The sequence below is a fragment of the Leptinotarsa decemlineata genome, unplaced genomic scaffold, assembly GCF_025532065.1.
Source record: "Leptinotarsa decemlineata unplaced genomic scaffold, Ldec_3_MD MMD2_P_RNA_scaffold_9, whole genome shotgun sequence".
Classification (NCBI taxonomy): domain Eukaryota; kingdom Metazoa; phylum Arthropoda; class Insecta; order Coleoptera; family Chrysomelidae; genus Leptinotarsa; species Leptinotarsa decemlineata.
The window spans coordinates 17139956-17166874 of NW_027412536.1; the positions used below are offsets into that span (position 1 = coordinate 17139956).

General features: G+C 31.2%; 1 protein-coding gene across 4 annotated transcripts in view; it reads left to right on the forward strand.

Moving 5' to 3' along the window:
- Nucleotides 1–26919, forward strand: part of Usp32 (Ubiquitin specific protease 32) — an 87209-nt gene that overhangs the window by 55847 nt on the left and 4443 nt on the right. For 2 of the 4 annotated variants that reach the window (XM_074170740.1, XM_074170739.1), the window contains exons 12-20: nt 512–700; nt 3733–3835; nt 3893–4159; nt 4739–4866; nt 22891–22990; nt 24180–24423; nt 24502–24727; nt 24784–24969; nt 25054–25542. In XM_074170740.1, coding sequence (XP_074026841.1) covers nt 512–700; nt 3733–3835; nt 3893–4159; nt 4739–4866; nt 22891–22990; nt 24180–24423; nt 24502–24727; nt 24784–24969; nt 25054–25542 — 1932 coding nt within the window. The remainder of the gene's footprint in view (nt 1–511; nt 701–3732; nt 3836–3892; nt 4160–4738; nt 4867–22890; nt 22991–24179; nt 24424–24501; nt 24728–24783; nt 24970–25053; nt 25543–26919) is intronic. The other 2 variants (XM_074170741.1, XM_074170742.1) reach the window with 2 other exon arrangements.

Sequence of the window (26919 nt, forward strand, 5' to 3'; positions counted from 1 at the left end):
GCCCGGTGAACACATTTAGGATATTTTCAATAGATATCGGTGTCTGCTAGGACCCTGTGCTCTAGAAAACTGATGTCAGGTTTTCGATTTCGTTTTAGCGGAAAACAGAAATTTAAAAAATGAAAATCCCATTCATTTAAAATGTTTTATATTATAGCATAAAAACTCAAACAGCACTTATGCTGGTATAAGACTATTCGTGAATCCATAAATTAATATAAATAACAAACATATGCTTTTTCAGAAATCATAAAAATAATAAAAGTACAAAGAGAAGAAAAGCAAAAATTAGTAAACAAACAAGTGAAAAAAATTAGGAAGTTAATTACTGCATGACAAAGACTTGAGTTTTGTGAAAATCACATGGCACTTAACCTGTTATTTGATATGATTAGAACGTTTTTGAGATTTCTTTCATTATTCCTTTCATTTTTTTAAACTTTTTTTAATCATAACTCAATGTCCGTTTTTTTGAAATCAATTTAATGTGAAACATATATATTGATTGTAGGAACTCCTAGCATGGTTGCTAGATTCATTACATGAAGATCTGAATAGAGTGGCCAAAAAGCAGTACACAGAATTGAAAGATAGTGGAGGTAGACCTGATGAAGTGGTTGCTGAAGAAGCATGGCAACAACATTTAACGAGAGACCATTCTATAATTACTGATTTATTTTACGGGCAACTGAAAAGCAAGGTAAGTTTTCATAATAAATATTATTCTTGGTATTTTGTTATACTCTTTGAACAGTTTCAGTCTGCTGAATTCACAGTGAAGAAATTGAAATGTAATCTATTTTATTCACAGAAATAAATACATAGTACATTGGGCTTTTGGAAATGAGGCTACCTCATTTGTAATGAGCTTTAATGAGTTTGAGTTGTTATACAATGTGACTCATTTTTAATAGAAACACCCCCCCTAAAATTTGAAGTTGTACACCGATTTTATTAATTTTTTTTTAAATGTCAAGTACTAAAAGGTCTACCTTGGGACAAAATTTGAAATGTTTATTAAAGTTTCAGGGCATACTACGATATTTTTTCTTAGTCGAAAATCGGGATTTTTTATTAGCGATTTTTTTATTAAAAAAAATCACTACGCCACTGGATTCAGAGTGCCTCTAAATAGGTGTGAATAAATATTCATTATTAACAAAGTTATGACAACTCAAAAATTCGAAAACTCACACAGCTAACAGTCACAATATATCATTTTTTTTATGATTTCAACAATAAAGTGCCGCCAAAGGAAAAAAAAACAAATAGCGTAAATATTTTTAATGAAAATAACGGAATTACATTCATATAATTCAACTAACAATGTAGCAAAAAATTTTAATAAACGTAACTAATAACTAATTATTGAAATGTTTCGATTCAGTGCAACAATTAATTCTAACTCATATTCCAGTAGCCTCTACTAATCCACCAGGTATTTCGATACATGTGTCGTAGCGCTTACAAATGTTTCTGAATACGTTCCTTAATTCTTGAGGGCTAATATCTGCACAAACCTGTCGAATTCTTGCACAAAGTTCATTTCTATCTCTTGAGCGGTTTTTGTAAACCTTTTGTGTGAGAAGTCCCCAGAGAAAAAAGTCCAAAACTGTGAGGTCTGGAGATCTGGGTGGCCGAAGAAAGGACCAATAATTCGTTCGTTCAATATCCCACACCAGACGTTGATTTTTTGGGAATACTGGCTTTTACAGTTTATTACCCAGTTACGATTATCCGCTGCCCAATAGCGACAATTCTGTGATGACACTACTCCATTTGTAGTGAAAGTGGCTTTGTCGGTGTATAAAATATTTTTTAGGAAATTTCTATTGTTTAAATATTCCCCTTGCTTCGTCGCCTTCTTGAAGTGTGTGTAAAAATTTTGGCTTGAAAGATTTAATATTCTTCGCCTTAAGACATCTCCGAATAGTTTCTCGTGGAATATTCAAATCTAAAGTGGCATTCCTTATACTGGCATTAGGATTATTTTCGAATTAATCTAAAATGATTTGATCATTCCTGTTTCGTCTTTGTACAGGATTACTTTTTAACATCATTTTTGATACTGCACCAGTTTCATTGAATATTTTATTTATTTTATTTACTGTACCGCAGCTAATACTAGGACGATCTGGATGTCTCTCATTAAATAATCTATCTACAAACCTCTCTAGCACTTCTAACGTCAACTCCCGAAAGGCGTACAATTTAAATTTTCTCTCTTACGCTCAATCTTGCAGCCATGACACAAAATAATTCGAAGAACTGTAAGGTGAATATTGTTGACAATAGTACACTTAAATCTTTCACAAGTGTGAAACTGTAATATCATTTCCATGGCAACTAAGATTTAAATTGAAATATTAGGTCTTGGTGTTAATTTGCGTGAAAACTTGAATGTAATTCCGTTATTTTCATTAAAAATATTTACGCTATTTGTTTTTTTTTTTTCATCTGGCGGCACTTTATTGTTGAAATCATAAAAAAAATATTCTCATGGCTATATCTGTTGATATAGGGTGTTTTTTGTAACTGTTAGCTGTGTGAGTTTTCGAATTTTTGAGTTGTCATAACTTTGTTAATAATGAATATTTTCATGAAATTTTGGTCACACCTGTTTAGAGGACTCTGAATCCAGTGGCGTAGTGATTTTTTCAATAAAAAAATCGCTAATAAAAAAATCCCGATTTTCGACTAAAAAAAAAATATCGTAGTATGCCCTGAAACTTTAATAAACATGTCAAATTTTGTCCCAAGGTAGACCTTTTAGTACTTGTCATTTAAAAAAAAATTATTAAAATCGGTTTACAACTTCAAATTTTAGGGGGGTGTTTCCATTAAAAATGGGTCACACTGTATATAGAAATAAATAGTACTTTATCACATTTTCCGCTCATGGAAAACTATCGAATATGTCATGCCTTTCCTCATGAATTACTTTGCAAACATCTTCGATTCGGTATTCTATTGTGTTATTAATCATCATATGTTCTGCAACTTTTCCCCCCTCTCCTCATAGTTAGTCATAGTATATCTTCTGTCGCCAACTATATCGTTTCCCAACTCAGGCCAATTCTGCAGTGCAATGATTTATTCATCTAGAAGAATATGAGAAATATCCAACAAAGGACAGTCATTATAGTAAACAATATTATTGGAATAAGTGTTCTGTGAACACCATAAACTGTTGAAGCTGTAGTGTTAGACCCTTCCCAATCGACTGAAGTAAATAGTTAAAGTGACTCCTCGATTTTCCTCCTTATCCTCGATACTTCCCAGCTATACTTGATGCCAGTTTTGGGACATAACTATGGAATAATTTTCCTGAGAGAGCTTCTCAAAAATCTCTCAGGGCAAGTCACAGATTGTTCTCCATTACTTGTATATACATACTCGCAAAATATATTTGTTTACTGAAATTCCGATTACTCACTTCTATAGATAAAATTCGTTTTGATTAGATATCTCCTCACCTCATCCCAAAGAAAATGATTGAAATGAAATAAATAATTAAAATTTGTTAAATAGATGAGTTTTTAATTTTCTCTGCCATGTTAAGACAACTATCTAAAATTTTGCTTAGCAAAAGCACAATGTTATCATTTGAAAAATTTTCTATTATACTGAAGATAAATAATGTGAAAGTATTCCCAACGTCATTAATTCACTTTTATATCTCCCATCTCAAAATCGTAATATTTTATTTCAATAAGTGGATTTTCATTTCAGGTTACTTGCCAAACCTGTGGTCACGAGTCTGTCCGTTTTGATCCTTTCAACCTGTTGAGTTTACCTTTACCTATGGAAAGTTATACATTATGTGAAGTATTAGGTACATATTCATCAAATTATACATATTTTATTCCGTGCTAACGAAAATTTGTTACAGTTTTAAGGTTGAACGGAGAGTGTCCAGTGAAGTATGGTATGCGTCTAAATTCAGAAGCCAGATATATTGACTTGAAGGCACAGCTTTATGAAATAAGCGGTATAAAAGAGGAGAGGTGGCTCCTGGCCGAAGTGGCCTCGTGTCAAATACGAAATACTTTGGTTGATGAGGCCAAAATCAATCCGAATACTGCAACGGAACTGTATGCCTATGAACTGCCAGATACCAATGAGATTAATCCAAAGACTGAAACCGAAATTGAAACAGGTATATAGGAATAATGTGCTTTTAGAAGTTTTCAATTCATACCATACATTTTTTTATATTTTTATGGCCTCTAAACTCCTGTGCTCAAACAGTAAACTCCAAACCTCAGAAATCGTTCCATTGTTTTGAATTTTATTTGTGGTTATCATTATCTTGATACATTGACTCAGCTTGATTTCACAATATTGAGTTCTCATTTCTAAATGTCAATTGATTTTATAAAGGTTGAAAAATTGTTGTTACAACTATCATCAAAGATCTCTTGTGGTAGATAATAAACATTTTTTGTGCTTCTTGAACGTCCATGAGCACAGTAAAAATGTGTCTCAATAATAGTTCAGATCATGTTGTGATTTGTTATTTAGTTTTTTAAATTATTGTTTCTTCCCTGCTATAAATATTGTATGTTTGGGAAAGTAAATCTTTATTATTATTATTATTAATTTCTTTTTTTGTTTTCGTCATAACCCATTATGAAATTTTTCAAAACTTATTCAATTAGTAATTATTAAGAGTAATTGTTCAACTCATTATGTCTTGAAAAAGGTAGTTTTAATATATATTGAATATTGTTCTCAGATATGGATAAGGAAGTTTGTGAAAGCCCACTAGCGAGAAGTCCCGAGGTAAGAGCTGGTTCGGCCCTATGCATGCCCAACATTCTATGCTTCAAGGTATGCACGTACCCAAATAGTGTATTTTTGTGTGTGAGTAGTTCTGTACAAGTTTTGTTTGTGATCAGAGCATTTTAATGTTGATTTTACAATTATTGTGCTACTTTTTTTTTGAATTCAGATTGTTTCATTTTAAAAAATTAAACAGGGTGTAACTAAGGAGGTGATTCCTCATCGAAAAAAAGATTAGTTCTTTCATATAAAGGAACTTCATTGTTAAGATACAGCCCCTTAAAGGGGGTACATAAAATTTGTATAACAATTTTTTTCACAAGCACTGAAACAGTTACAATATTGAAATTAAGCTGACGTTTTGTACTACCAAAAAGACACTTAGCCAGTAATTTATTTGGTTTACCCCATGGCTGTAAGGGGTGGAAAACGCAACCCCTAAAATTTATTTCCAATGTAACTTTTTGTCTTATTGTTTGTTTACTATTTAAAAATGTATTTTCAATAGCCTGTTTCATTCTAAACAAAAAATGTCTCTTGGGTTTTTTGCCCAAAATAAACCAGTTCGCATCAAAAAATTATTTTACGAACAACTACAGAGATACATCGTCATAAATGCAAACTGGATTTATTGTTATTTTGTAGTTAGTACCTACATTAAACGATTAAAGGGTAATAAACAAAACTAATTTATTAATAACAAAACACACAACATGTAGAAATCATAGTAAATGTTCAATATGTCTACCTTCAGACATTACGCATGCGTCTAGACGTCGGCGCATTGAGCCACGTATTCGCTCAAATATTCCTGGAGTCTCTCTGATTACCCTGCACGCATCGATGATGCGGTTTCTTAAGTCCTCTACATCGCGAACAGGAGTACGATAAACCAAATGCTGTAAATGGCCCAAAATAGAGAAATCGAGAGGATTGAGATCCGGGGATCGAGCGGGCCAGTTCTGTGGTCCTCCTCGACCTATTCACTGATTTGCATATGTTTCAGTTAAATGCTGACGTGCTACTTGACTAAAATGGGCGGGAGCCCATCATGCATAAAAAACATATCCCTTTTGACGCCCAGAGGAACTTCCTCCATCAGTGCTGGATGCACTTCTCTTAAAAATTGAACGTATACCTCACCATTTAATCGAGGAGGTAGAAATGAGGCCCAATTAAATCATCCCCAATAACTCCGAGCCATACGTTAAGAGAAAACTGTTCTTGATGGTTAGTTTCGACAATAGCGTGAGGGTTTTCATCAGCCCATATGTGGTAATTATGAAAATTAATAATCTTGTCCCGAGAAAAACTACATTGGTCTGTGAATTCTATCGTCTTCAGAAAGTCACAATTTCTTCTAATCATTTCCAGCATCCAATTGCAAAATTCAAGAAGGTTCGGAAAGTCTCGCGGTAACAGTGCCTGTACTCGTTGCAGATGGTAAGGGTATAAGAGTTGTTCCTTTAAAATTCGAAATACCGTCATATGATCATCATTTAGCTGGAAAGCAATATTTCTAGTACTGGTAGTAGGTTGTTCTTCAATTAAATTAAGTACTGCTTCATCAAGCTGTGGTGTTCGTACTTCTCGATGGCGACCACAATCCTGCGTTATTTTGTCGAATGAACTATATACTTATAATCGTTGATGAAGTCGAGCAAATATTCTATGTGAAGAATGCTGCCGTTGAGGATACATTTCAGCATATCTTCTAGAGGCTTCTAACCCATTCCCCTGCGACAGACCTTAAACGTAATGCATATCAGCCATTTCCTCATTTGTGTATGCCATTTTAATAACAAGTGAATTATTAAAGTAACAAATTAAGAACAGAACAACAACACACAATTAGTATTAATTCAATTTCGAAAATTCAGAAACTGACAGCGTCATACCAATTTAATTGTCACTATCGCTAATAGCGACCTACTAGATAGATTAGTTTCGTATTTTCGCATTTATGACGATGTATCTCTGTAGTTGTTCGTAAAATAATTTTTTGCTGCGACCTGGTTTATTTTGGGCAAAAAACCCAAGCGACATTTTTTGTTTAGAATGAAACAGGCTATCGGAAATGAATTTTTAAATGGTAAACAAATAATAGGACAAAAAGTTACATTGGAAATAAATTTTAGGGGTTGCGTTTCCACCCCTTACAACCATAGGGTAAACCAAATAAATTACTGGCTAAGTGTCTTTTGGTAGTACAAAACGTCAGGTTAATTTCAATATTGTAACTTTTTTGGTGCTTATGAAAAAAATTGTTATACAAATTTTATGTACCCCCTTTAAGGGGCTGTATCTTAACAGGGGATGCTTCAATGAAATTTCTTTATGTGAAAGATCCTATCTTTTTTTTCGATGAGGAATCACCTCCTTAAATGTTTTACACTTATTTAGTTACACCCTGTATATGCTATTTGCCTAGCTTATAAAGTACTAGTTTAGGTTTTGATTTTAGTTTTGATTCAAATTCTGACTATTACGGGGTATGTTCAAAAAATAGGTAAATGTTCATTTTTCTTAAAAATATTCATTTATTCATTAATGTCTATTTTTTCACCTTCAGAGTAGACCCCCTCAGATATAATACACTTGTCCCAGCATTTTTTCCAATTCTCGAAACAGTTCTGATATGCACTTTTTGGTATGTCCTTGAACTCTCACAGCAATTCGGTTTTTATTTCCACAATCGTCGCAAAACCGGGTCCTTTCATGAGTCTCTTTAATCTTGGGAACAGGAAAAAGTCGCATGGGGCTAAATTTGGTGATGCAAAAGTCATGAATTGTTTTTTCACAATACCGAATGTTTATCTCTATTGCTTCTCGCAAGCAGCGCATAACTTCAAGATAATATTCCTTATTGACTGTACGACCATGTGGCAAGAACACCTGATGCACTAAGCCACAGTAGACAAAGAAAACACTGAGCAAATCCTTGACATTTGGTCGAACTTGTCATGCTTTTTTTTTTGTCTTGGCTCTCCTGGACTCTTCCATTGGGACGATTAGCATATATCGTTTTTCTTCATTTGAGAATGAGGACATTTGTGCAAACCTATGATGTTTGATGAGTTCTGACAACTAGTGTTCATTAAACAAAATTTTTCGATGGAGTCATGACCATCTTAGATGAAATTTTTTTTTTAATTCCTGTGGTTTCAGAAGAGCAAATCAACAAATTATCCATCAATGAAATCAGAATGAGAAGCACTATTTTTATGTATAAAAAAACAATATGGCGCCCATAATAGAAAAAAATTTGATGGTGATTGCCAGAAGACGAAACGTCGGATTTTGTTAAGCACAAAAAACCACAACTTTGCCCTAATTTAAGCTTCAACGTATCGCCTGTAGTTTAGGAGATCCCAATGGTGGGGGTCGAATTAGAATTACCCTGTATATATACAGGGCTATTCAAATTCGTTTCTGTACATGGGGATCTCGTTAACGATAAGAGATAGAGTGTTGGTTGAATTGTGGCAAAGTTGTGTATTTTAGAGACCTATTCAATGATGAGAAAAAATCGAATATAGTTCTTTTGGTTCTGGAGATATACAAAAAAAAAACAAAAAATCCTAAATTATTTTTTTGCCTGTATCTTCTCTTCGCAAACATATTAAAAATCTGTCCATATTTTGCTATTGGCACTTGATGTGGGCTATCAGAATATGTCCATAAATCTTTTATATAGGGTGTCATCTGACTTGGACCACCCCCATCTTTGAATTTTTAAAACGGACCTGCATTTTTCGTTGTAGTTTTTGGATCGTAGACGTTCACACTATACTGAGGAATTAAATTTAATTTTATTTAATTTTTATGTTTTATGTTTAATGTATAATTCGATTATAATTGAGTGAATTATTCCCTTTTAAATTACGGCCCTGGAAATTGGTTGACTGAGTTAAATAAAAACACAATAGCAACTTTCACGTCTCCCTATGTACCGCAGAGTTTTTAAAGTTTTTTTTTTTTTTCATTTTCAGGTACCTATTCATACTTTTTCATATTTCCATTGCTATGTGCATTTTTGACAATGAACTTCGAATAAGAAAACTTTTTATTATTATCTGAAACATATGTACATCAAAAATATATTATATGTGTTTTAATAATCAGAAAAAGAAATTATAGCAATAATAACATCTGAAACAAATACTATAATTGTAATGAAAATTGAAATGAACTAATTTATATACACAAAAAAATTAATGGGGCAATAAATGTTCGAATTGGTTTCCTTCCATTTCGAGACAAATAATGGAACAATAAGATGGCCTGCAAGATCACCAGATTTTACTATTTTGGAATATTTTCTATGGGGGACATTGAAAAATAGGATTTACGCTGGCAGAGAGATAGAAAATGTGGAAGACTCGAGATTGTGGATTTTGAATGATTTCGCAACAATGCAGCAAATAAGTGTATCAAGGGCAATAAATAATATGAAAAACCGAGTTTAAAAATGTCTCGAATTGGAAGAACTCCAATTCGAATATTTATTGCACCATTAATTTTTTTGTGTATATAAATTACTTCATTTCAATTTTCATTACAATTATAGTGTCTGTTTCGGATGTTATTATTGTTATAATTTCTTTTTCTGCTTATTAAAACACATATAATATATTTTAGATATGTTTCAGATAATCATAAAAGGTTTTCTTATTCGAAGTTCATTGTAGAAAACGCTCAGAGCATTGGAAAAAATATGAATAGGTACCTAAAAATGAAAAAAAAACTCTCGAAAAACTCTACGGTACATAGGGAGACGTGAAAGTTGCTATTGTGTTTTTATTCAACACAGTCAACCAATTTCCAGGGCCGTAAATTAAAAAGGGAATAATTCACATAATTATAATCAAATATTACCAAAACAACCTGAAATATAAAATTTAATTTAATTTCTCAGTATGAAGTGGACGTCGACGATACAAAAAATATAACAAAAAATACAGATTCGTATTTAAAAATTCAAAGATGGGGGTTGCCCAAGTCAGATGACACCCTGTATAAAAGATTCATGGACATATTATGGTAGCCCACGTCAAGTGCCGTTAGCAAAATGTGGACATATTTTCAATATGTCTACGAATAAAGAAGATATAGGCAAAAAAATAATTTGGGATTTTTTTGTTTTTCCTGTATCTTCCGAACCAAAAGAGCTATATTCGATTTTTTCACATCATTGAATAGGTCTCTAAAATACGCAACTTTGCCACAATTTAACTGACACTCTATCTCTTATCGTTTACGAGATCCGTATGTACAGAAACGAATTTAAATAGCCCTGTATGTATATATATATATATATATATATATATATATATATATATATATATATATATATACATATATATATATATATACATCCCGATATCAATATGGCATCCATACATTGAATGCGCTGATAGGGCGTCCATCATAATTTGAAGAATTTACCGAATATATTTCATGGTAAGTACTAGAAAACTGATTTCTGTAGGCTGGCATGACATTTTTACCACCATAAAAAAATTGAGTTCACTATTGATTCGATAGTAGAGCGTCCGTCCGTCAAACATTCATAAGAACTCCTCAGTATACACCATCATCAGACATCTGATTGATAATAGGGAGTCCAATAAGTATATTTTCATACATGAAATAGATTATTGGGAATCCTTACAACGTTGCCAATATTTACCGCATTAAATGTAGGCAGCAAGTGGGTTTTAATTTCTTCACATCTGTTTTTCAACAAGCGTTGTGCCAACGACAAATTGCGTATGGATTTCAGGTAGCCGGTATGTATTTCATTTTTACATAGGTACCAAGTGATATTGACTGATCATGAAAAGTTTATTCCATAACGAAATTTTCAATATCATTCGATAATTTTTGTCTTGGTTGGCATATTTCCATTTTAACACTGTATGATATTTAAGCGAGCTGAATATAATGATAGGAGAAGTGAAACCGACACATGCATGGTGTGATTATTGAAAGTTCAACTTTAATTACAAAAAGTTCATTGTATATTTCCATTAGAAAACAGCAAGAATTCAAAGTATTCAAACTAGTTGAAGACGCCAAAATGACAGACGATAGGATAAATAATATGAATTACCAAAGAATGTAAATATTCACGGCCGTAGATGACAGTGTAAAATCTGTTTTCAGCGTTTGCGTGGTTTGCAGGTTTTTATGCCTGACGTTTCGTCTACTACTGCGGTATACATTATCAGAGGCGATGTGGTAACGGTTGCAAAGCCCGAGTTCGTGGTCGAGTTGTTGTTCCCGTTAACTGAGTTATTGAGCATTGAAAAATTTGGTTGTTGAAAATTGGACGTGCCTGAGTGTTTTGTTGAGCACAGTCATATTTACTCAGTGTCATATTTATTCCATTTGGCTGATACACACTACACAGGATAGCCATCTAGAAGGCATCAAGACCTGTCAAGATTCATTTCCGTGTATGGTATACGATTTTTCGAGTCATGCATTTTTCAATATTTCTTTAAGGACTGACCTAAATATTTTTTAATTTTTTCTAGAGTTTTTCGTTTTGAATACGCTTTTATTAGGTCGACCTGTATGTATGTATGTAACTATGTAGTCAAATCTAAGAAAACTAATTTAACCATCTTTTAAAGATCGTAGCGTTATGAAAATTGGCAGTTTTATGTGATTTTGATGACAATATGGTAGGTACTCTGGAGCTGATCTGATGATGGAGCCGGAAGATAGGCACTAGGATTCCATGATGAAATATCGTATCATAGTCGTGTTTGGTCTTGTAATGAACGTGAATCTCTTTTTATCAATGTGCTCCACAAGATCACATTATAAAAGTTCAAAAACATTATATTTTGTTCATTATGATTTTTTTTAGTAACATAACATATTGTTTTAATTTTTCTATATATTTATCATTATATCCTGTTTCTGTATCAAATAAAGACATTCGGTAAGTTGAACAAACTGTTTTAGCGCAATTTGTTTATAAATTGTGTATGACCGTATGGGAATTCAAAAAATTTTTATCTTCATAATATGATATTCAGAAAAAAATACGATTTTTAATTGTTTATGAACGTTTTTTTATATATCTCGAATGTTCAAATGATTATTCGGAGAATGTTTTCTATTTTGAAAATCATAATTGACATTTCTCTACAAATTGACAGAAACATTTTTCATAATTAATTTTATCATTTATTACCAAAACAATTTATTATTAACGCATTCTTAACCGTCAGAGTTAGTATCTGAGTTTGATACGTAGAATGCCTGAATCAGTTTTCGATATACTGGATGGTTAGTATTTTGTTGATCAACAATCATGCCGTACTCGAAGTTGAAATTGTCATCATCCCAACAACATCGGATGCACTCATCACTGTTTTTCTACTGCTTTAAGTTTTACTGCAGTTAGATACCTACTATGCAACTACAATGAACTAGTTTCAGTAATTCTAAACCTGCCAATGATTATGGTGTTTTCATGGGCAAAAACAGAGTCTCTGTTTTTTCTCATCCCCAATCTGTAGCTGTTGAAAGATTGTTAAGCTATGTTTGAACTTGACTAATCTGATCAAGAAGTGCTTTTTTCCGAACTTTCTTCAGCAGTCTCCGAAAATTATGGTTGAGGTGTCATTCGATTCGGAATAGCGTCTAGAAAGTTTTTGAAAACGGACGACTTCCGAAAATGAAAATAGCAAAAGTTATAAACAATTTAGTGAAAAATAAAAAACGGGTTCAGTTATTTCAAAACTAATTGAGATTTTCAAATTCGAAAATAGGAAGAAATTTTCTATAATAAAGTCTTAACTCCCGGAACTGTATGACCAATATTTATAATTTTCCCGAAGCCCTGAAAATGAGATCGTAATCGGATGTTTGGCCGCCGTGAACCGTGCCTGTTTGGGCCGTTTTTACAAAAAAAAAAATTTGGCATATAAAATTTATAAATCAAGGAATGAAAGAATTCAGGCAGATACTCAAATGCTAAATTAACAATAATCTGTCGGTGAAAATGTTTATTGCAATTATTCGATTTATTACGCTATTGTTAATATTTTTATTTTCACCACTAGTTGACAATTTTTTTTTAAATGTTTTTAAATGTTTTCAATTATTTGGAACAAAAAAAAATTAAAATTTTTAAAATTTTTCATTGTTTTATAAATAAACAATTTGTAATAAACAAATGAATTTTTTCATTTCATTTTTGTTCTTGTTGCAATTAATGAATGAAAAACAACCCTGTATTTTTTTTTAATTTTTTTAATTTTTTATCGAATTTTATAAATTTTGGCGCTCTATAATCAATCTATTTTTTCATCATTTAAATTATTATATTCATTAAACTAATGGAGATACAATGAAAAATCGCTAGACTCATTTTTTCTCCATTAATAAAAGAATATATTCAGCTGAAGTTTGATTTTTTTTATAAAATTATTCATTCGAATTATTCTAATTTTTTACAAATTTTTTTTTTGAAATATTGACAATTAGTGGTAAAAAAATTGTAAATTAACAAATGCGGTTTTTTGCATTGCACACAATTTTTCAAGAAACGCTATTTTTTTTTAATCATAATTTTTATTGAAGATTAGGATCCAAAATAAATTCAAATATGTTATAAACGCATTTGTTTATAACAAATTTTTAAAGAATAGGTGATGAAAAAAATATTTTTATGTAGCTTCTGATTTGAAAAAAAAATATACTAATAATAATAATCAAAAAAAAATTGTTCTTCGATTATTTAATAAACTTTTTAATTCAAAAATGCAGTAAATGGTTAATAAATAACTGAAAAATAATAATTTTTCAATATTTTGGAAGTAAATCAATTCCTAACCGTTATAATCATAACTCTATGGAAGGAAAAAAATTCCACACTTTTAGTTTGAAAAATATCACACTTGCAATAATGATAATCGAGTGATAAAAAATTGTTAATTAACAATAGCATAATAAATCTAATAATTGCATTAAAAATTTTTTACCGACAGATTACTGTTAATTTATCTTTTGAGTATATGACTGAATTTTTTCATTCCTCAATTTATATATTTTATATGCTATAAATTTTTTTTTGTAAAATTAACCTAAACACGCACGGCCTACACGCGGCTAAACACCCGATTTAGAGCTCTATTTCAGAGCTCCGGGAAAATTATAAATATTGGTCCTACAGTTCCGGTAGTCAGGACTTTTCGATAGGAAATTTCTTCCTCTTTTCGAATTTTTTTTTTCGATTTTGAAAATTCCAATTAGTTTTTGAGATATTTCCAAAAAACTGGACCCATTTTTTATTTTTCACTAAATTGTTTATAACTTTCGCAATTTTCATTTCCGAAAGTCATTCCGAAACATTGGCAAATGTTTCTCTGAAAATAGCTCAGCATTCTTGGATTATTCTTTCCTTCAGTGGCTTCATTGAATCAGATTGCGTCGTCTTTAAAACAACCTATTTTAAGTAAGTGGCCCAGAGGAAAAAATCTAGAGGAGATAGGTCCAGGGATGTGAGAGGCCATTCAGTAGAATCTCTTCTTCCAATACATTGATCAGCATAATTATTATCTAACCATTGAATAACTGGAACTACAAAATAATAAGGTTCCCCATTCTGTTGAAAATGTAATACATTTTCTTTCAAAGATAAATTGCCGTGTATGTCTCTGTGATTCTCTAATTCATGAACTATCCGAGGTTCGATAGATCTTTCTAGCATGTGATCATACATTTCGCCATTTACATTTTCTTCTATATACAGTGTGTAACAACGAAAACCTAACAGAGCCGTTTTTGAATATAAAAAGTAAGATTTTCAAAAAAGCTCGGACACGTCGATTTCTAATTGAAGGGGGACACCTTTCAGACTAATCAGATTTTTTGTAGTACGCACCCCCTCAGAGAGGTGCGTCCGACGACCTTTATTTAGATGGGGAAAGTAGGTCGAGTGGCACCTTGTTTTAAAGGTCTTTCGAATACCTTCACAACTCTGTTAAAAGAAAATTTTTGTAACGATTAGTTTTCGAGATAATTTGAAGTTAAAATTGCCATGTTGATAATACATTAGACAGACCACTCGGTAACTTGTATGCCTAAATAAAAAAAATTTTAAGCAGTTCTTCTTATCAATTTTTTGTTAAATAACAACGTTCGATTGTTTTGTTGAAACGGGTCGTGTATTGTTATTTGTTTAAACATTTCTTTCACTACTGCCGAAAGGGTTTCAGTTATTGCTTCATTTTTTGGCAACGACCAAAATGCTAATAAAACATCAATTTTATTTAACGAGCAAAAACCTGGTAAACACCTAAGCAGAAATCACGTTCTGGATTTGGTCACAAAATTCAGGGAGACAGGTTCGGTTTTAAATGAAAAAAGTGATGTTCAGAGAAGGGTAGTGAATGACGATAATGCGATTGTAGTGTTTGGTCAAGTCATCGCCAATCCCAGGTTAAGTACCAGAGGTTTATCCGCAATGGCAGGAATAAGCCATATGATCGCATGGAGAATCCTTAAAAACCACAAATACCATCCTTACAAAATTAAACTTGTTCGTGAACTCAATGAGGATGATTTTGACCGAAGACAGGAGTTTTGTGAGGGCATGAGTGAAATATTAATGCAAAATCCCGAACTGCTTTATAACATCTGTTATTCGGACGAAAGCTCATTTTATTCAAATGGTTGCGTGAACCGTTACAATTGCCGTTATTGGTCGGATGAAAACCCAAGACAATACGCAGAAATACATACCCAACATCCCCAAAAGTTGAATATCTGGGCCGGAATATTAGGCAATCATATTATAGGTTCATTTTTCATTGATGGAAATTCAACCGGTGATTCTTATTAACAACTTCTTGAAGAGGCAATTCAACCTTCATAAGTAGGTGCCACTCAATTTACCTAAAATGTAATGGTGGTAACCAACCCCATCCCCCGGAGAAATCTCCTCGTAATAAACAAATAATTCGACATCAAATGGACACGTATTAGCAGGTTGTCATAAAAAGCAAAAATTTATTTTTTTTATGAGAGTTCTGAACGTAACTTGCACCTTAAAAACAATTTGATTTATTTTAAAAAGAGTTGAACTCAATGCAAATACCTTTAAAACTTCAAATTATCTCGAAAACTAATCGTCACAAAAATTTTCTGTTGACAGAGTAGTAAAGGTATTCGAAAGACCTCTAAAACAAGGTGCCACTCTCCTTCCCTATCTATCCCTATCTATTATCGAGACGAATAAAAAAAAATAGAAGAGGCGTAAAATATTCAAGTCTTAATATTAATGCTACGATGGTAAAAATCATGTTTTTGAAAATTTACTAAATTAATAATAGAAAATAAAATTTATTCTGAATGAATTCTTTTATTTGATGAACCAAAACTTACTGCATCGAATGTAGCTTTGAAGAGTACCATTGAAGAGCATATCTTAAGAGCTTTCAGATAATGTATCACAAGTAGGTGGTTGCCTTTCAAAAATATGAAGTTGTGGTGGCTGGGGGCAAGGGTGTGAGAGAAAAAACAAGTTAGTCATCACATCATTTGTTTCTCCCTTTGTATTATGAAAGTTGTTTTCAGCGATTTCTTATATTTTATTTGGTTGCTCAGAGATAGACCTTGTAAGTTTTCAAATTGTCACCCTGTGTATGAAACCGGCGCCGACCTACAAACATACCAAATCAACGATATTTCTAACAAATCATTGAGACTTCCCTCTCGCAAAAACTATTGCATTGTTGTCAGTTATATGGACGCCTCATAATCGCTCACATGTATGAAAAATATACGGCACAAGTATACGCGTACCTCCCGAGCGCCACCAAAATAAAAAAGACTCAACTAGAATATACGCCAATACATATAATTTTGACAATGAAATTGATAAATAGGCGCCCATCTGAAATTTTGTCAGATGGAAGATAGGGAACCTCTGAACTGCCTGGCATGGTGAAACAATTCGGCGTCCATATATGGACGCCTCATTGAAACCGGACGCCCGATTGATAGAAAATTGTAAATGTACGGAAGCTCTATTGATAGTTGGATATATATATATATATATATATATATATATATATATATATATATATATATATACATATATATATATATATATATACATATATATATATATATATACATATATATATATATATATATATAAATAACAAAAATAGTATAAACAGTAGAATTTGTATACCACTTGTAAACGTTTTTCAGGATCAGAGTACAATCACTGTATGCCACTGTCAACATTTCAAGTGGTTTTTCTAATTTTTATGCCTCTTATAAACGAACTAAACATGCTAAACAGCTGGAACTGTGAACATGTGTTCGAGACAAGTTTACCAACAAAAAAAATTACAAAATTGCTAATAGAATGAAGGTAGCTCGCGAAATTTGAACATTCACCCTATTTTTTGAACAGACCTCGTATTTGTTTGAACTTATGGTTTTCATTCAAAATTTGTAGATTTTCCTTGGAACTGTAGTTTGGTATTTATTGTGTATATAATGAATTCTTGGCTTAGGTAGATCCAAGTTAACAATACCCTTTATCTTAAAAAAAAAGGTATTTTTTCTGTGACAAACAGCTTTCAATTAATTTGTCTAAGTGTTTATCAATAATCATCTCATTTGTATAACTCGTATTTTTTATCGAAACCCTCAATAGTTATGTTTCTAGCTTATTGTTGATGACAGTTATTTGAATTTATGACTATGATGAGTACAATTTTTTGCTAAATGCAGCATTAGTCTGGCAGCTTTCAAAATATTTCAACAGTATTATTCAAATGTAATACCTTTGTGAAGTAGTCGTTTAAAAATATTTTCATTTTATTAGTAGTTAGATGCCTGTACACTGGTGTAGCGACTCATACATGTAGAATTTTCATGCAAATCTGAGACCCATATTTTGCTTATGTGAGCCACTTGATTAAAAAAAACGCTAGATGCCGTTACTCTCTCTGTTCATGTGAAGGTGCATCGTTTTACTCGGATATGAAATTATTTTAGGTTATGTATTTTCATCTACCCTCATCTATCAAACCTTGATAAATTTTATAGCTATGAATTGAGATTATTAACATTATTATTATTATCATTTTATTTCTGTGTGTGTTGTGAACAAACTTCAGTTTGTGTGAATAAATTGGAAATATCTATATCAAAGTGAGTACCTCAACACGTTTTTACGCTACTTAATATTTTGGAATGAACTCAAAATAAGTAGTTCATGAGTATTATTATTATTGAAACCTCATTACCAACAATTGTATGAGTACATGGATGTTGAAAAAATATAGTTTATCAATAGACCTTTAAACTTTCAAAAAAAGGTAAAATCAATATCATTCATAAGTATTTCAAGAAAATAGGTTATAATCAGGAAATAACATCCACATTTTTTCATTTCCAATTAAAATCGAGGTTCCAAAAATAATTGGGACGTCACTACCATTTAAATTAATCGCCTCTTTCTAATGTTGTTCCAAAATGTATACGATTTTTGTAAAGCAGAAAAAAGTGCATGAATGAATATTGACATAACTATTCAATTAGTACTACTCAATCAAATATCACTTTAACAAAATTTCAAATATGAAGACTGTGTTTCGTGATATGAAATGCTTCTTACTCTGTGAACTTACCATCAAATCAATCTCAAAAACAAGCACCCACAGCAGAACAACAAGAATACACAAAGAAAAAATACTTTACGCAATATGAATAAGTTTAACGATATTGCCAAGTTCATATCAAATGTTAGTGACTTCATGACCATCGACTTTGAAACACTACTGACAAAAAAAAAACAAAAATAAAAATATGAAACGTGGTTTTATTGTATATCTAGTTTTCATCTATGTGTTTATCCCAATATCATTATAAAGGTTCGTTGTTTTGGTGAATAGTAACTAATTTCATCTTCTTTTTATCTGGTTTGTAAAAGTTCACCTAGTGACTTGGAGTTTTTTATATCCTATCATCAGATCAATTTTATATATTCTTTCAATCATCTAGGAAGCTACGGTGGTAGCGAAACGCGTCTAGAAATGAAAATATTTGTGAAAATTATGCATTTATTATCACGGGTAGTGTTATTAATTTACGTCAGGCAACGGGTCAATCTGTTAATAATTTGAAATAATTGTTGCAGGGAATTATTTATATAAGAAATATTCATATATAAATATATATTACTTCAAAGGGAGCTATTTCATAATTGGTCTAATTAATTACAAAATGAACAACAAATATGATATTGTAAATTAATAATTTATTAAGTTCTTTTATGCTGTTTTAAAATTTTCAGTATTGGAAAATTGTTTTAACGTCATTGGGTAATTCATTATAAGCAATTATTCCTTTGTAAAATATAGATTTTCTGGAAATCTGGAGATATTAGATTTCCTGTTAACATATTATTGAGCTGTCTTGTTTGATGATAATGTAAATTTCTATTTTCTATGAATTTCATAGTAGAATGTTTTTTTATAACAAACTGCAGGAAGGTGCATACTTTAAATTTATGAATAGAATTGATATCGAGTAAATGCTTTGGTTTATATAGATTTTTAAATGGAGATGAAATATCAAAAAGTTGTATAGAATTTTCAGGAATCTATATCAATGAACATCTTCAAAGGCTTACATATATAATTGATTTACGAAAAAAAAACAATATATTACAGTATCATAGTTGTAACTATTTGAATAAAAAAATCTGTGGAAACAATTTATTTTGATTATTTTGAAGCACCAGTTATATTCGAGAATATGGTGGAAGCATTGTTGAAATATTCAAAATTGAAAAAAATATTTGATATATCTATAGATTAAGTTGCAGACGAACCTGCTTTATCACTTAAAGAAAACGAAATTTCAGTGATATTAGTTTCACAATAACTTCAAGGCTTATGTTTACATAGATTGGAATAGATAAAAAAATATCCATCTTACTCATCAAATAGATCAGAAATTAATTGACTGAGAGAATTTAATGTTGAAGAAAGTTTTAACAAAATCCAAAAGCAAAGTTTCTCATAAAAAAATTAAACCTATTCACGAGAAATGAACATTTCTATGACTTAAAGTACCTATTACATTTTCAATTAAATTATTTATGGTTACCTAATATATAAAATAATGGCATTAAAAATTCTTTGCTATAATATATCTTTTTATTGAAATATGAAAAAATTATGAACATTTTTCACAATATTAATATCTTTCATAAATATTTCTAATGGTTCTCAATTTCTATAATAATAAATTTCAGTAAATCTCATACTGATATGCCTTACGTGATGAATGGGTGAAAGTTCTTTCATGGATTTTAACAATCTCTGTTTTTTTTTCAAACCTTATTTTTAAATATTTAGTAGTTGAAAAAGTTTTGAATACTCTGACTTGGTGATGGAAATTAATAACACTATCCATGTTAATAATTAGAATGTGCACAATAAATTTTATTCAAAACATATTTCACTACATGGTAGCTGCATCAGTTACTGGTACATGAAACTATTTTACAGTGTCTTTTATATAACAGTAGGTGATAAAAAAACTTATTGAAAATATGATTAAAAACCGTTATTTTAACATTATTTAGTTTGATCTTCTTCTTGAAGATGATCACTTGGTGATCGAAACACGTGTCGAGGTGTTGAAATAACTGTTTGATATTGGGAAGAAACTCCAGTAATATTCATTACTGCACCAAAGATTCCAAATAGTCCCAAACATCACAATGTAAGTCAATAATGGTGTGATTTTTCAACGTAATTCATATGAAAACATTTCTAGGCCATTTTTTTTGTATAATTCAGTGTTCATGTGAAAGTAGTTGTTTTGAGAGGGTTTTTTCTTTCAGTTTGTACCTTAAAGAAACTTCTATTCTTGATCTACACATCTTTGTGAAGAGTTCATTTTGAACCTTTTTCCGTTCTGCAGTAGTTTTCTACATTTTCTATATCAGTATGGAGAAGTAGAAAGCAATAAAGCTTTTTTCCTAAAAACTATTCTCTCCTGAAAACTATATCGTACTTAGAATTTATAGAAATATAGTATATAGTAATACATTGTTTTATGATTTCACGTTTGCTCAAAATGTACATGTGATAATCTAAATAAATTGTTCCGTTTCTTGTTTTCTGTTACCGAATTTAGCATAATACAAATGGTAACAAAAATACACGAATCTAAATCAATTCAGAATCTGCTGGAATGTAAAAAAAGCAAACTGAAAAGCTCACCCTAAAAAGTTACTGTGTAATATAAAGCATTGAAGAGTTCAATTATTCAGTAACTTGTTGTATTCATAAAATTTGCCTACAAGTTGAAGAGTCAATGCAAAAATTCAAACTTCTATATAAAACTGTAAACATTATACAACTATTTCTTCCAAATCTTCATTAAAATACTAGTAATGCGCTTTCCCGATAATGTGTTGTATTGGATAGAATCAAACATGGAAAACCGTTTTTCGTTTCCATTATGTGGGCTTACAAAATACTTTTGCATAGTAAGAAGGTGCTATATTTTATACTTCAAATCAAAGAGATCCACAAAGAATGTGAAGACCAAACGAATTCTTAAAAAAAGTTGTGATCTAAAAATATAAAATGAGTCAGCAATAGTTAATAATAGGTCTATGTAGCATTTTAAACCAGTGTATTGGAACCTAAAACCCTAATTTTTCAAGTTCAGTAATAGACATTGTTAGAATTTTTACCAAATGTCAATGAATCAAAACTCTAAAAATTGTGAGAAGTGTCATTATGATGGATATGTACTATTTCGAAATTGAAGTAATGAAATATGTATACAAACATACCACTTCTGAGCTGAAAAGTCGAGAGTTGAACTGTCAAAAAAAAATTGAAAGCTTAAAAAAATTGATTCAGCTGTACATAGTTGAAACAATGAAAATAATGCACAAGCATCATAATTTTTTCTATGCGATATAAGTCCACGAACTGGCACAAACCAATGAAAAGGAAAAGATATGGCTGCAGCTCCAAACATCCCAACCTTTCAATAAAGAATTGTGTTAATTTTTGGAAATAACTAATAAAATTGATCAGTACTTTATTAATTATTCTGTAAAGAATCATATTTTATATTTCATTTTAATACCAAAACATCTGACAAGTTTAATATTCCAGTATGTTGAACATTAGACAGATCCATTCCCAATTTGGGGTAAAAATTTATAATCACGTTATAAAATTTACTCACTATCAAATATGAAATACTCAGTTTATTATTTGTAAAACAACTATTTGTGTAGTATTAAAGAATTGAAGCTGTAGAAACTTTTCAATAAATAATAAGTAAACAATGTAAACTGTCAAACTATAGTAATATGTTATCAGTTAGTTTCATAATCTGAGAACTGATGATGTTGTGAGAGCAAACCATCACCCAACTATAAATATAAAAATTTGGCTGCAGAAAAAAATGAGTGGTAGATAGATTAATCGTCTAAAGGTTTCACAACTGCATCAAACTCAAACATATTTACATATAAAATAATTCCCTAAAAACTCACACAATGAACTATGTCACGAAACATCTATGAAATAATACATAGTATTTATTGAAAACACTTTCCATGCAAGTAGGCTTCATCAAGAGACATCTAAGACATTTAAGTCATCTCCTGATGCTAACTTAGTTAACGAAACGCGCGTCGAGAGACAGTAGTTTTGTTCAGGTATGCGAAAAGTGTTTTCAGTGCTTTCAGATCTACCTACCAAATTATAGGATATAAATATTGTAATTATGAATTATTCAGTTATTGTAGATGAGATAGTTTGAAATTGAATCAGGAATCAGACAAAAGCTAAAAACTTTTTTCTATGTTTCCAATTTGACTTTGGTTTTTAGCCACATGTAAAGAAAACTATTCTAAAATTTCTTATATTCATTTCACTGTTGCAATCATAACTTTTTTATGAAACATAACAGCAGATTTTAAAATGAAATATTTAAAATGGAAGTGTAGATGTTATGAAACTACTGACTATATATTTCATCTCTATCTAGATTTTTCCAGTGATATTTTTTTTCCAGAACAATAAATCCAAACAAATGACTCAAGAACCTAGATTAAGCAATATATCTTTCAAAAAAAGCTCAATTTCTATACATTCCAATGCTTCAACTACCTCAGGTTGGTATATTTTTATATTTATACATAGTTACTGTTCTCACATAGGGGCCGTTCAGGTATTACGTGAGCATATTTATTGCAATTATTTATCCCCTCATCCCCCTTGTCAGCAAAACTGGGCAAAGCAAGCTCTTACCCCTCTCCGGTGCATATGTAAACATTGTTATATGCATTTTTACATTTTTTTAAACATAGACAATGTGTGGGTTGCCATATGTGTAAAAAAGTAAATAACTACTGCTGGCGAAATCACCATCTAGACCTCCCCGCCCCCCATTAACTGTAATGAACACATTACAGTCACTTGTAAAAAAGTTAACCAAGCGTACTATGCTTTCTCCAGAATAAAACATTTTATGCCCTTGCATGCCTTGCTGGACGTATATTATAGCTTGGTCTACAGCCATTTAAGCTACAATGTGGTTCTTTGGGGATATGCCACCAACAAAGATAGGGTTTTTATTTCCCAAAAAAAAATTATCAGAAAATTATTTGATATCCCATGGAGAGAATCGTGCAAACAGCACTTCATATCATATCAAATCCTGCCATTCCCTTGTATTTACATATTTAAATGCTTACTATACATCCACGATAAGTTAACAAAATATAACACAAATTCTTCTTACCACAGTTACTCAACCAGAAATGGAAAATTGTTAAGTATTCCTAGACACAGATCCTCTAAACTTGAACAGTCACCCAAATATATGGGAATAAAATTATTCAATCACCTACCTGATCACTTTAAAACCATGAGTTTGATGTCATTTAAAAGAGAAGTTAAAAATTTGCTCCTGTCTAAGGCTTATTACAGTGTCAGTGAATTCCTTTTAGACGACTTTAGCTGATTGCGGTCCAGACTTTCATCCTGATTTTATTATTTTATTATACATCCAATTTTGGCTAATCTTGTTTTTTTTTTCTTTATATTTTATACATTTTTATACTTTAAAACTACTGAGATATTTTATCTTAATGTATGTTTATTTTCTTTATACTATTTTAACGTGTTGTACTGACATGTCCTATACGTTGTTAACGTCTCAAAGGATAAATAAATATTATTATTATTATTATTATCATGTCATAAAAAATAAGCAAAACAAAGACCCCTGTCCCCCTATAGTGCTTATGTAATACTTGAACGACCCCATAGAAACTGAAATAAAAAGGTCTATTTTTGTAGTTTCTTCTAAATCCAGCCAAAAGTGTCCTTCGTACCTGGTTACCGTTCACAGAAAATGTGTAAGACAAGAAACATATTTTCTTTCGCAACAGAAAAGCAAGCCTAGTCTATTTGGTATACCTCTTTTGCTAGGTTTCAGTGAAAAAAGCACTTGTCAAAGTTTGTATGAAGCTGTTTGGGGCCAAGTCACGAGGTTACTGAGCCCTCTACCTCAAAGTGATCAAACCAACCATGCAACTGACTGGTATGTTTTGAATATCTTACAAACTCATAATGAAGTAAAATTTTTAGTAAGATGAATGAAATTATACTTTTATTTCAGTGATGATTCACTAGGTTATGAATTCCCTTTCATCTTGAAAGCTGTTCTTCAAGGTGGTCAGATTTGTGCTATCTGCCACTGGACCCAATTTTGTCGTGGTTGTACTATACCTTGTACAGATGAACTTGTTGTAGACTTGTGTAATGGTGCTCAAAACAACATGTGTGTTTCTATAGATTGGGATCCAACAGCTCTACATTTACGATATCAAAGCAGCAGAGAAAGGGTAGGTTTTGGAGTCTCATAGATGGAAAATAATTATTAATTTTACTTTAATTGTAGTTATGGCTTGAACATGAATCAGTAGCTATTTGTAGAAAGCTACACACTGAACCTATCGATTTGGATTATTGCTTGAAAGCTTTCACTTCAGAAGAGAGGCTAGAAGCTAAATATCACTGCAGCAATTGTCAAGATAAACAACCTGCTACTAAAAAGCTACAGATCTGGAGGCTACCGCCAATTCTTGTAAGCACTTTACATAAAATTTCCTAATACCTAAGCGTCACTTGTCAAAAACCTTTCATCAAAAATATCACTGCACTTTTTCAGATTATTCATCTTAAGCGGTTTGACTACGTTCACACCAAATGGGTGAAGACACAAAAGGTGGTTAATTTTCCTTTCAAGAACTTTGATCCAACAGCCTATTTAGCTTCTGTACCTCAGGAGACAATCCTGCGTCACAAACAGCTTCAAGAAAAGAAAGCAAAAGAGTTGGAAATGTCGCAAGAGAGTCTGCCAGAACGAATTCTAGAGGAAATTGAATGTGGTAGTTCGAACAAGGAAAAAGAAAGATCAGTGAGTAGCAATTCTCCAAATGGATCTACAGAACAGTGTAAACTTCTGAACAAAAGTGATAGTAAAGTTTCCAATAAAAATAAAGTTAGTGATAAAGTGGATAAAGTTCGTGGTAGATTGGAATCGACAAGTTTATTGAAAACACCCATAATCGATGAACATTTGAAAGATTATCACCAGCATCAATTATTACCAGGGCAAGATAAGTTTGATTTGAAGTATCAGCTCTATGCAGTTGTGGTGAGTTTTATTTCTTTCTATATCTTTCAAACTATTTTTACTATTCATATTGCATATCCATATTACAACAGCAGTTTGCTCAAAAAAAAGTATGTTACAAGTGAAAAAAAAATGTATATGATAATTTTGGGATGATCAACTCTTAAATAGTCTTAATATAAAACAAAAAATCATATTAATTCTCAACTTTCAATTGTGTTTTGAGAATTTTGCAAATCAGTATAATAAAGTAATTAGGTATTTCTATAGAGAATAGGCCTTTTCATCACATTGTTTTGTGCGCATGCGTCAGTATCAGCCATCTTTTTCGTACTGTTTTTTGTAAACAACCATGTTAAAGAGCCCGCAACTCATGTTTTAAAAATTAAAATATAAATTGAAGTTGATTAATTGTAAAAAAAGTAGTAAGTCAAAATAATCCGAAAAACATTTTTATACTCCGTTATAATTGTGTTATATGTACGAAAAGGAACAACAAAACGATGTTGTTATGGAGTATGTAAAAGTGATACAGGATACAAATCATTCAAAACCAACACATACTATTTTATAAATTTTCCAAAGCCTTGTCTTGAATATTGCAAAAAAATAATCAAATCATCAAGCAAATTACATATTAAAGCATGTGCAAAATGTGAATTATGGGTGAAAAAATATGGCAGGAGTGACCGAGGCTTTAAATCTATCGATGATGTTACCAAGGATACTTATATTTGCTCACTACATTTCATTGGAGAAATTGGTCCAACTGAACAAAACCCTGATCCTTTAAGCTATCAGGAGTTTCAACATACATACATTATTCCTTATTGCATTTTTGACTGTAAATTTCATATATATTATGTTGTATCAAATAGTTTCCTCTAATAAAAATTACTGAACATATTCAATACAGTATTTGCATATTTGTCTAATTAATAATGTCATATGTACAGCCTCAAAATATTAATGGCTTGATTTATTTATTAGTTCCATAAGTAATACTCTTGTCAACTGGAATATATTTTCAATTATATCAAATAAATTGACATTATTAATAAGAATAAAACTGTAAATACTATTTTTTTATATGTTTTTAGATAGTAAACAAATGCTGATACCTAACCTCTCAATCATCTCACTTTTTTTCCTTTTTGCGGACGTTTTAACCGCCTTTTTGATTGTTCACAATTATAAACAAGTGAATTATAAATACAATTATAAACAAGTGAAGCACCATCAATGGTTTTTTCCAATAATTTATTTGTTTGTAGAGATAATATTCCTTGCCCAGCCACTGTTGATTAAAACAGTACGAATGTTTTGAATTACCTCCATTTCAATATGACTGCTACGCTTGCGCTCGTCTTATGATGAAAAGGCCTATAGGTCAAAGAG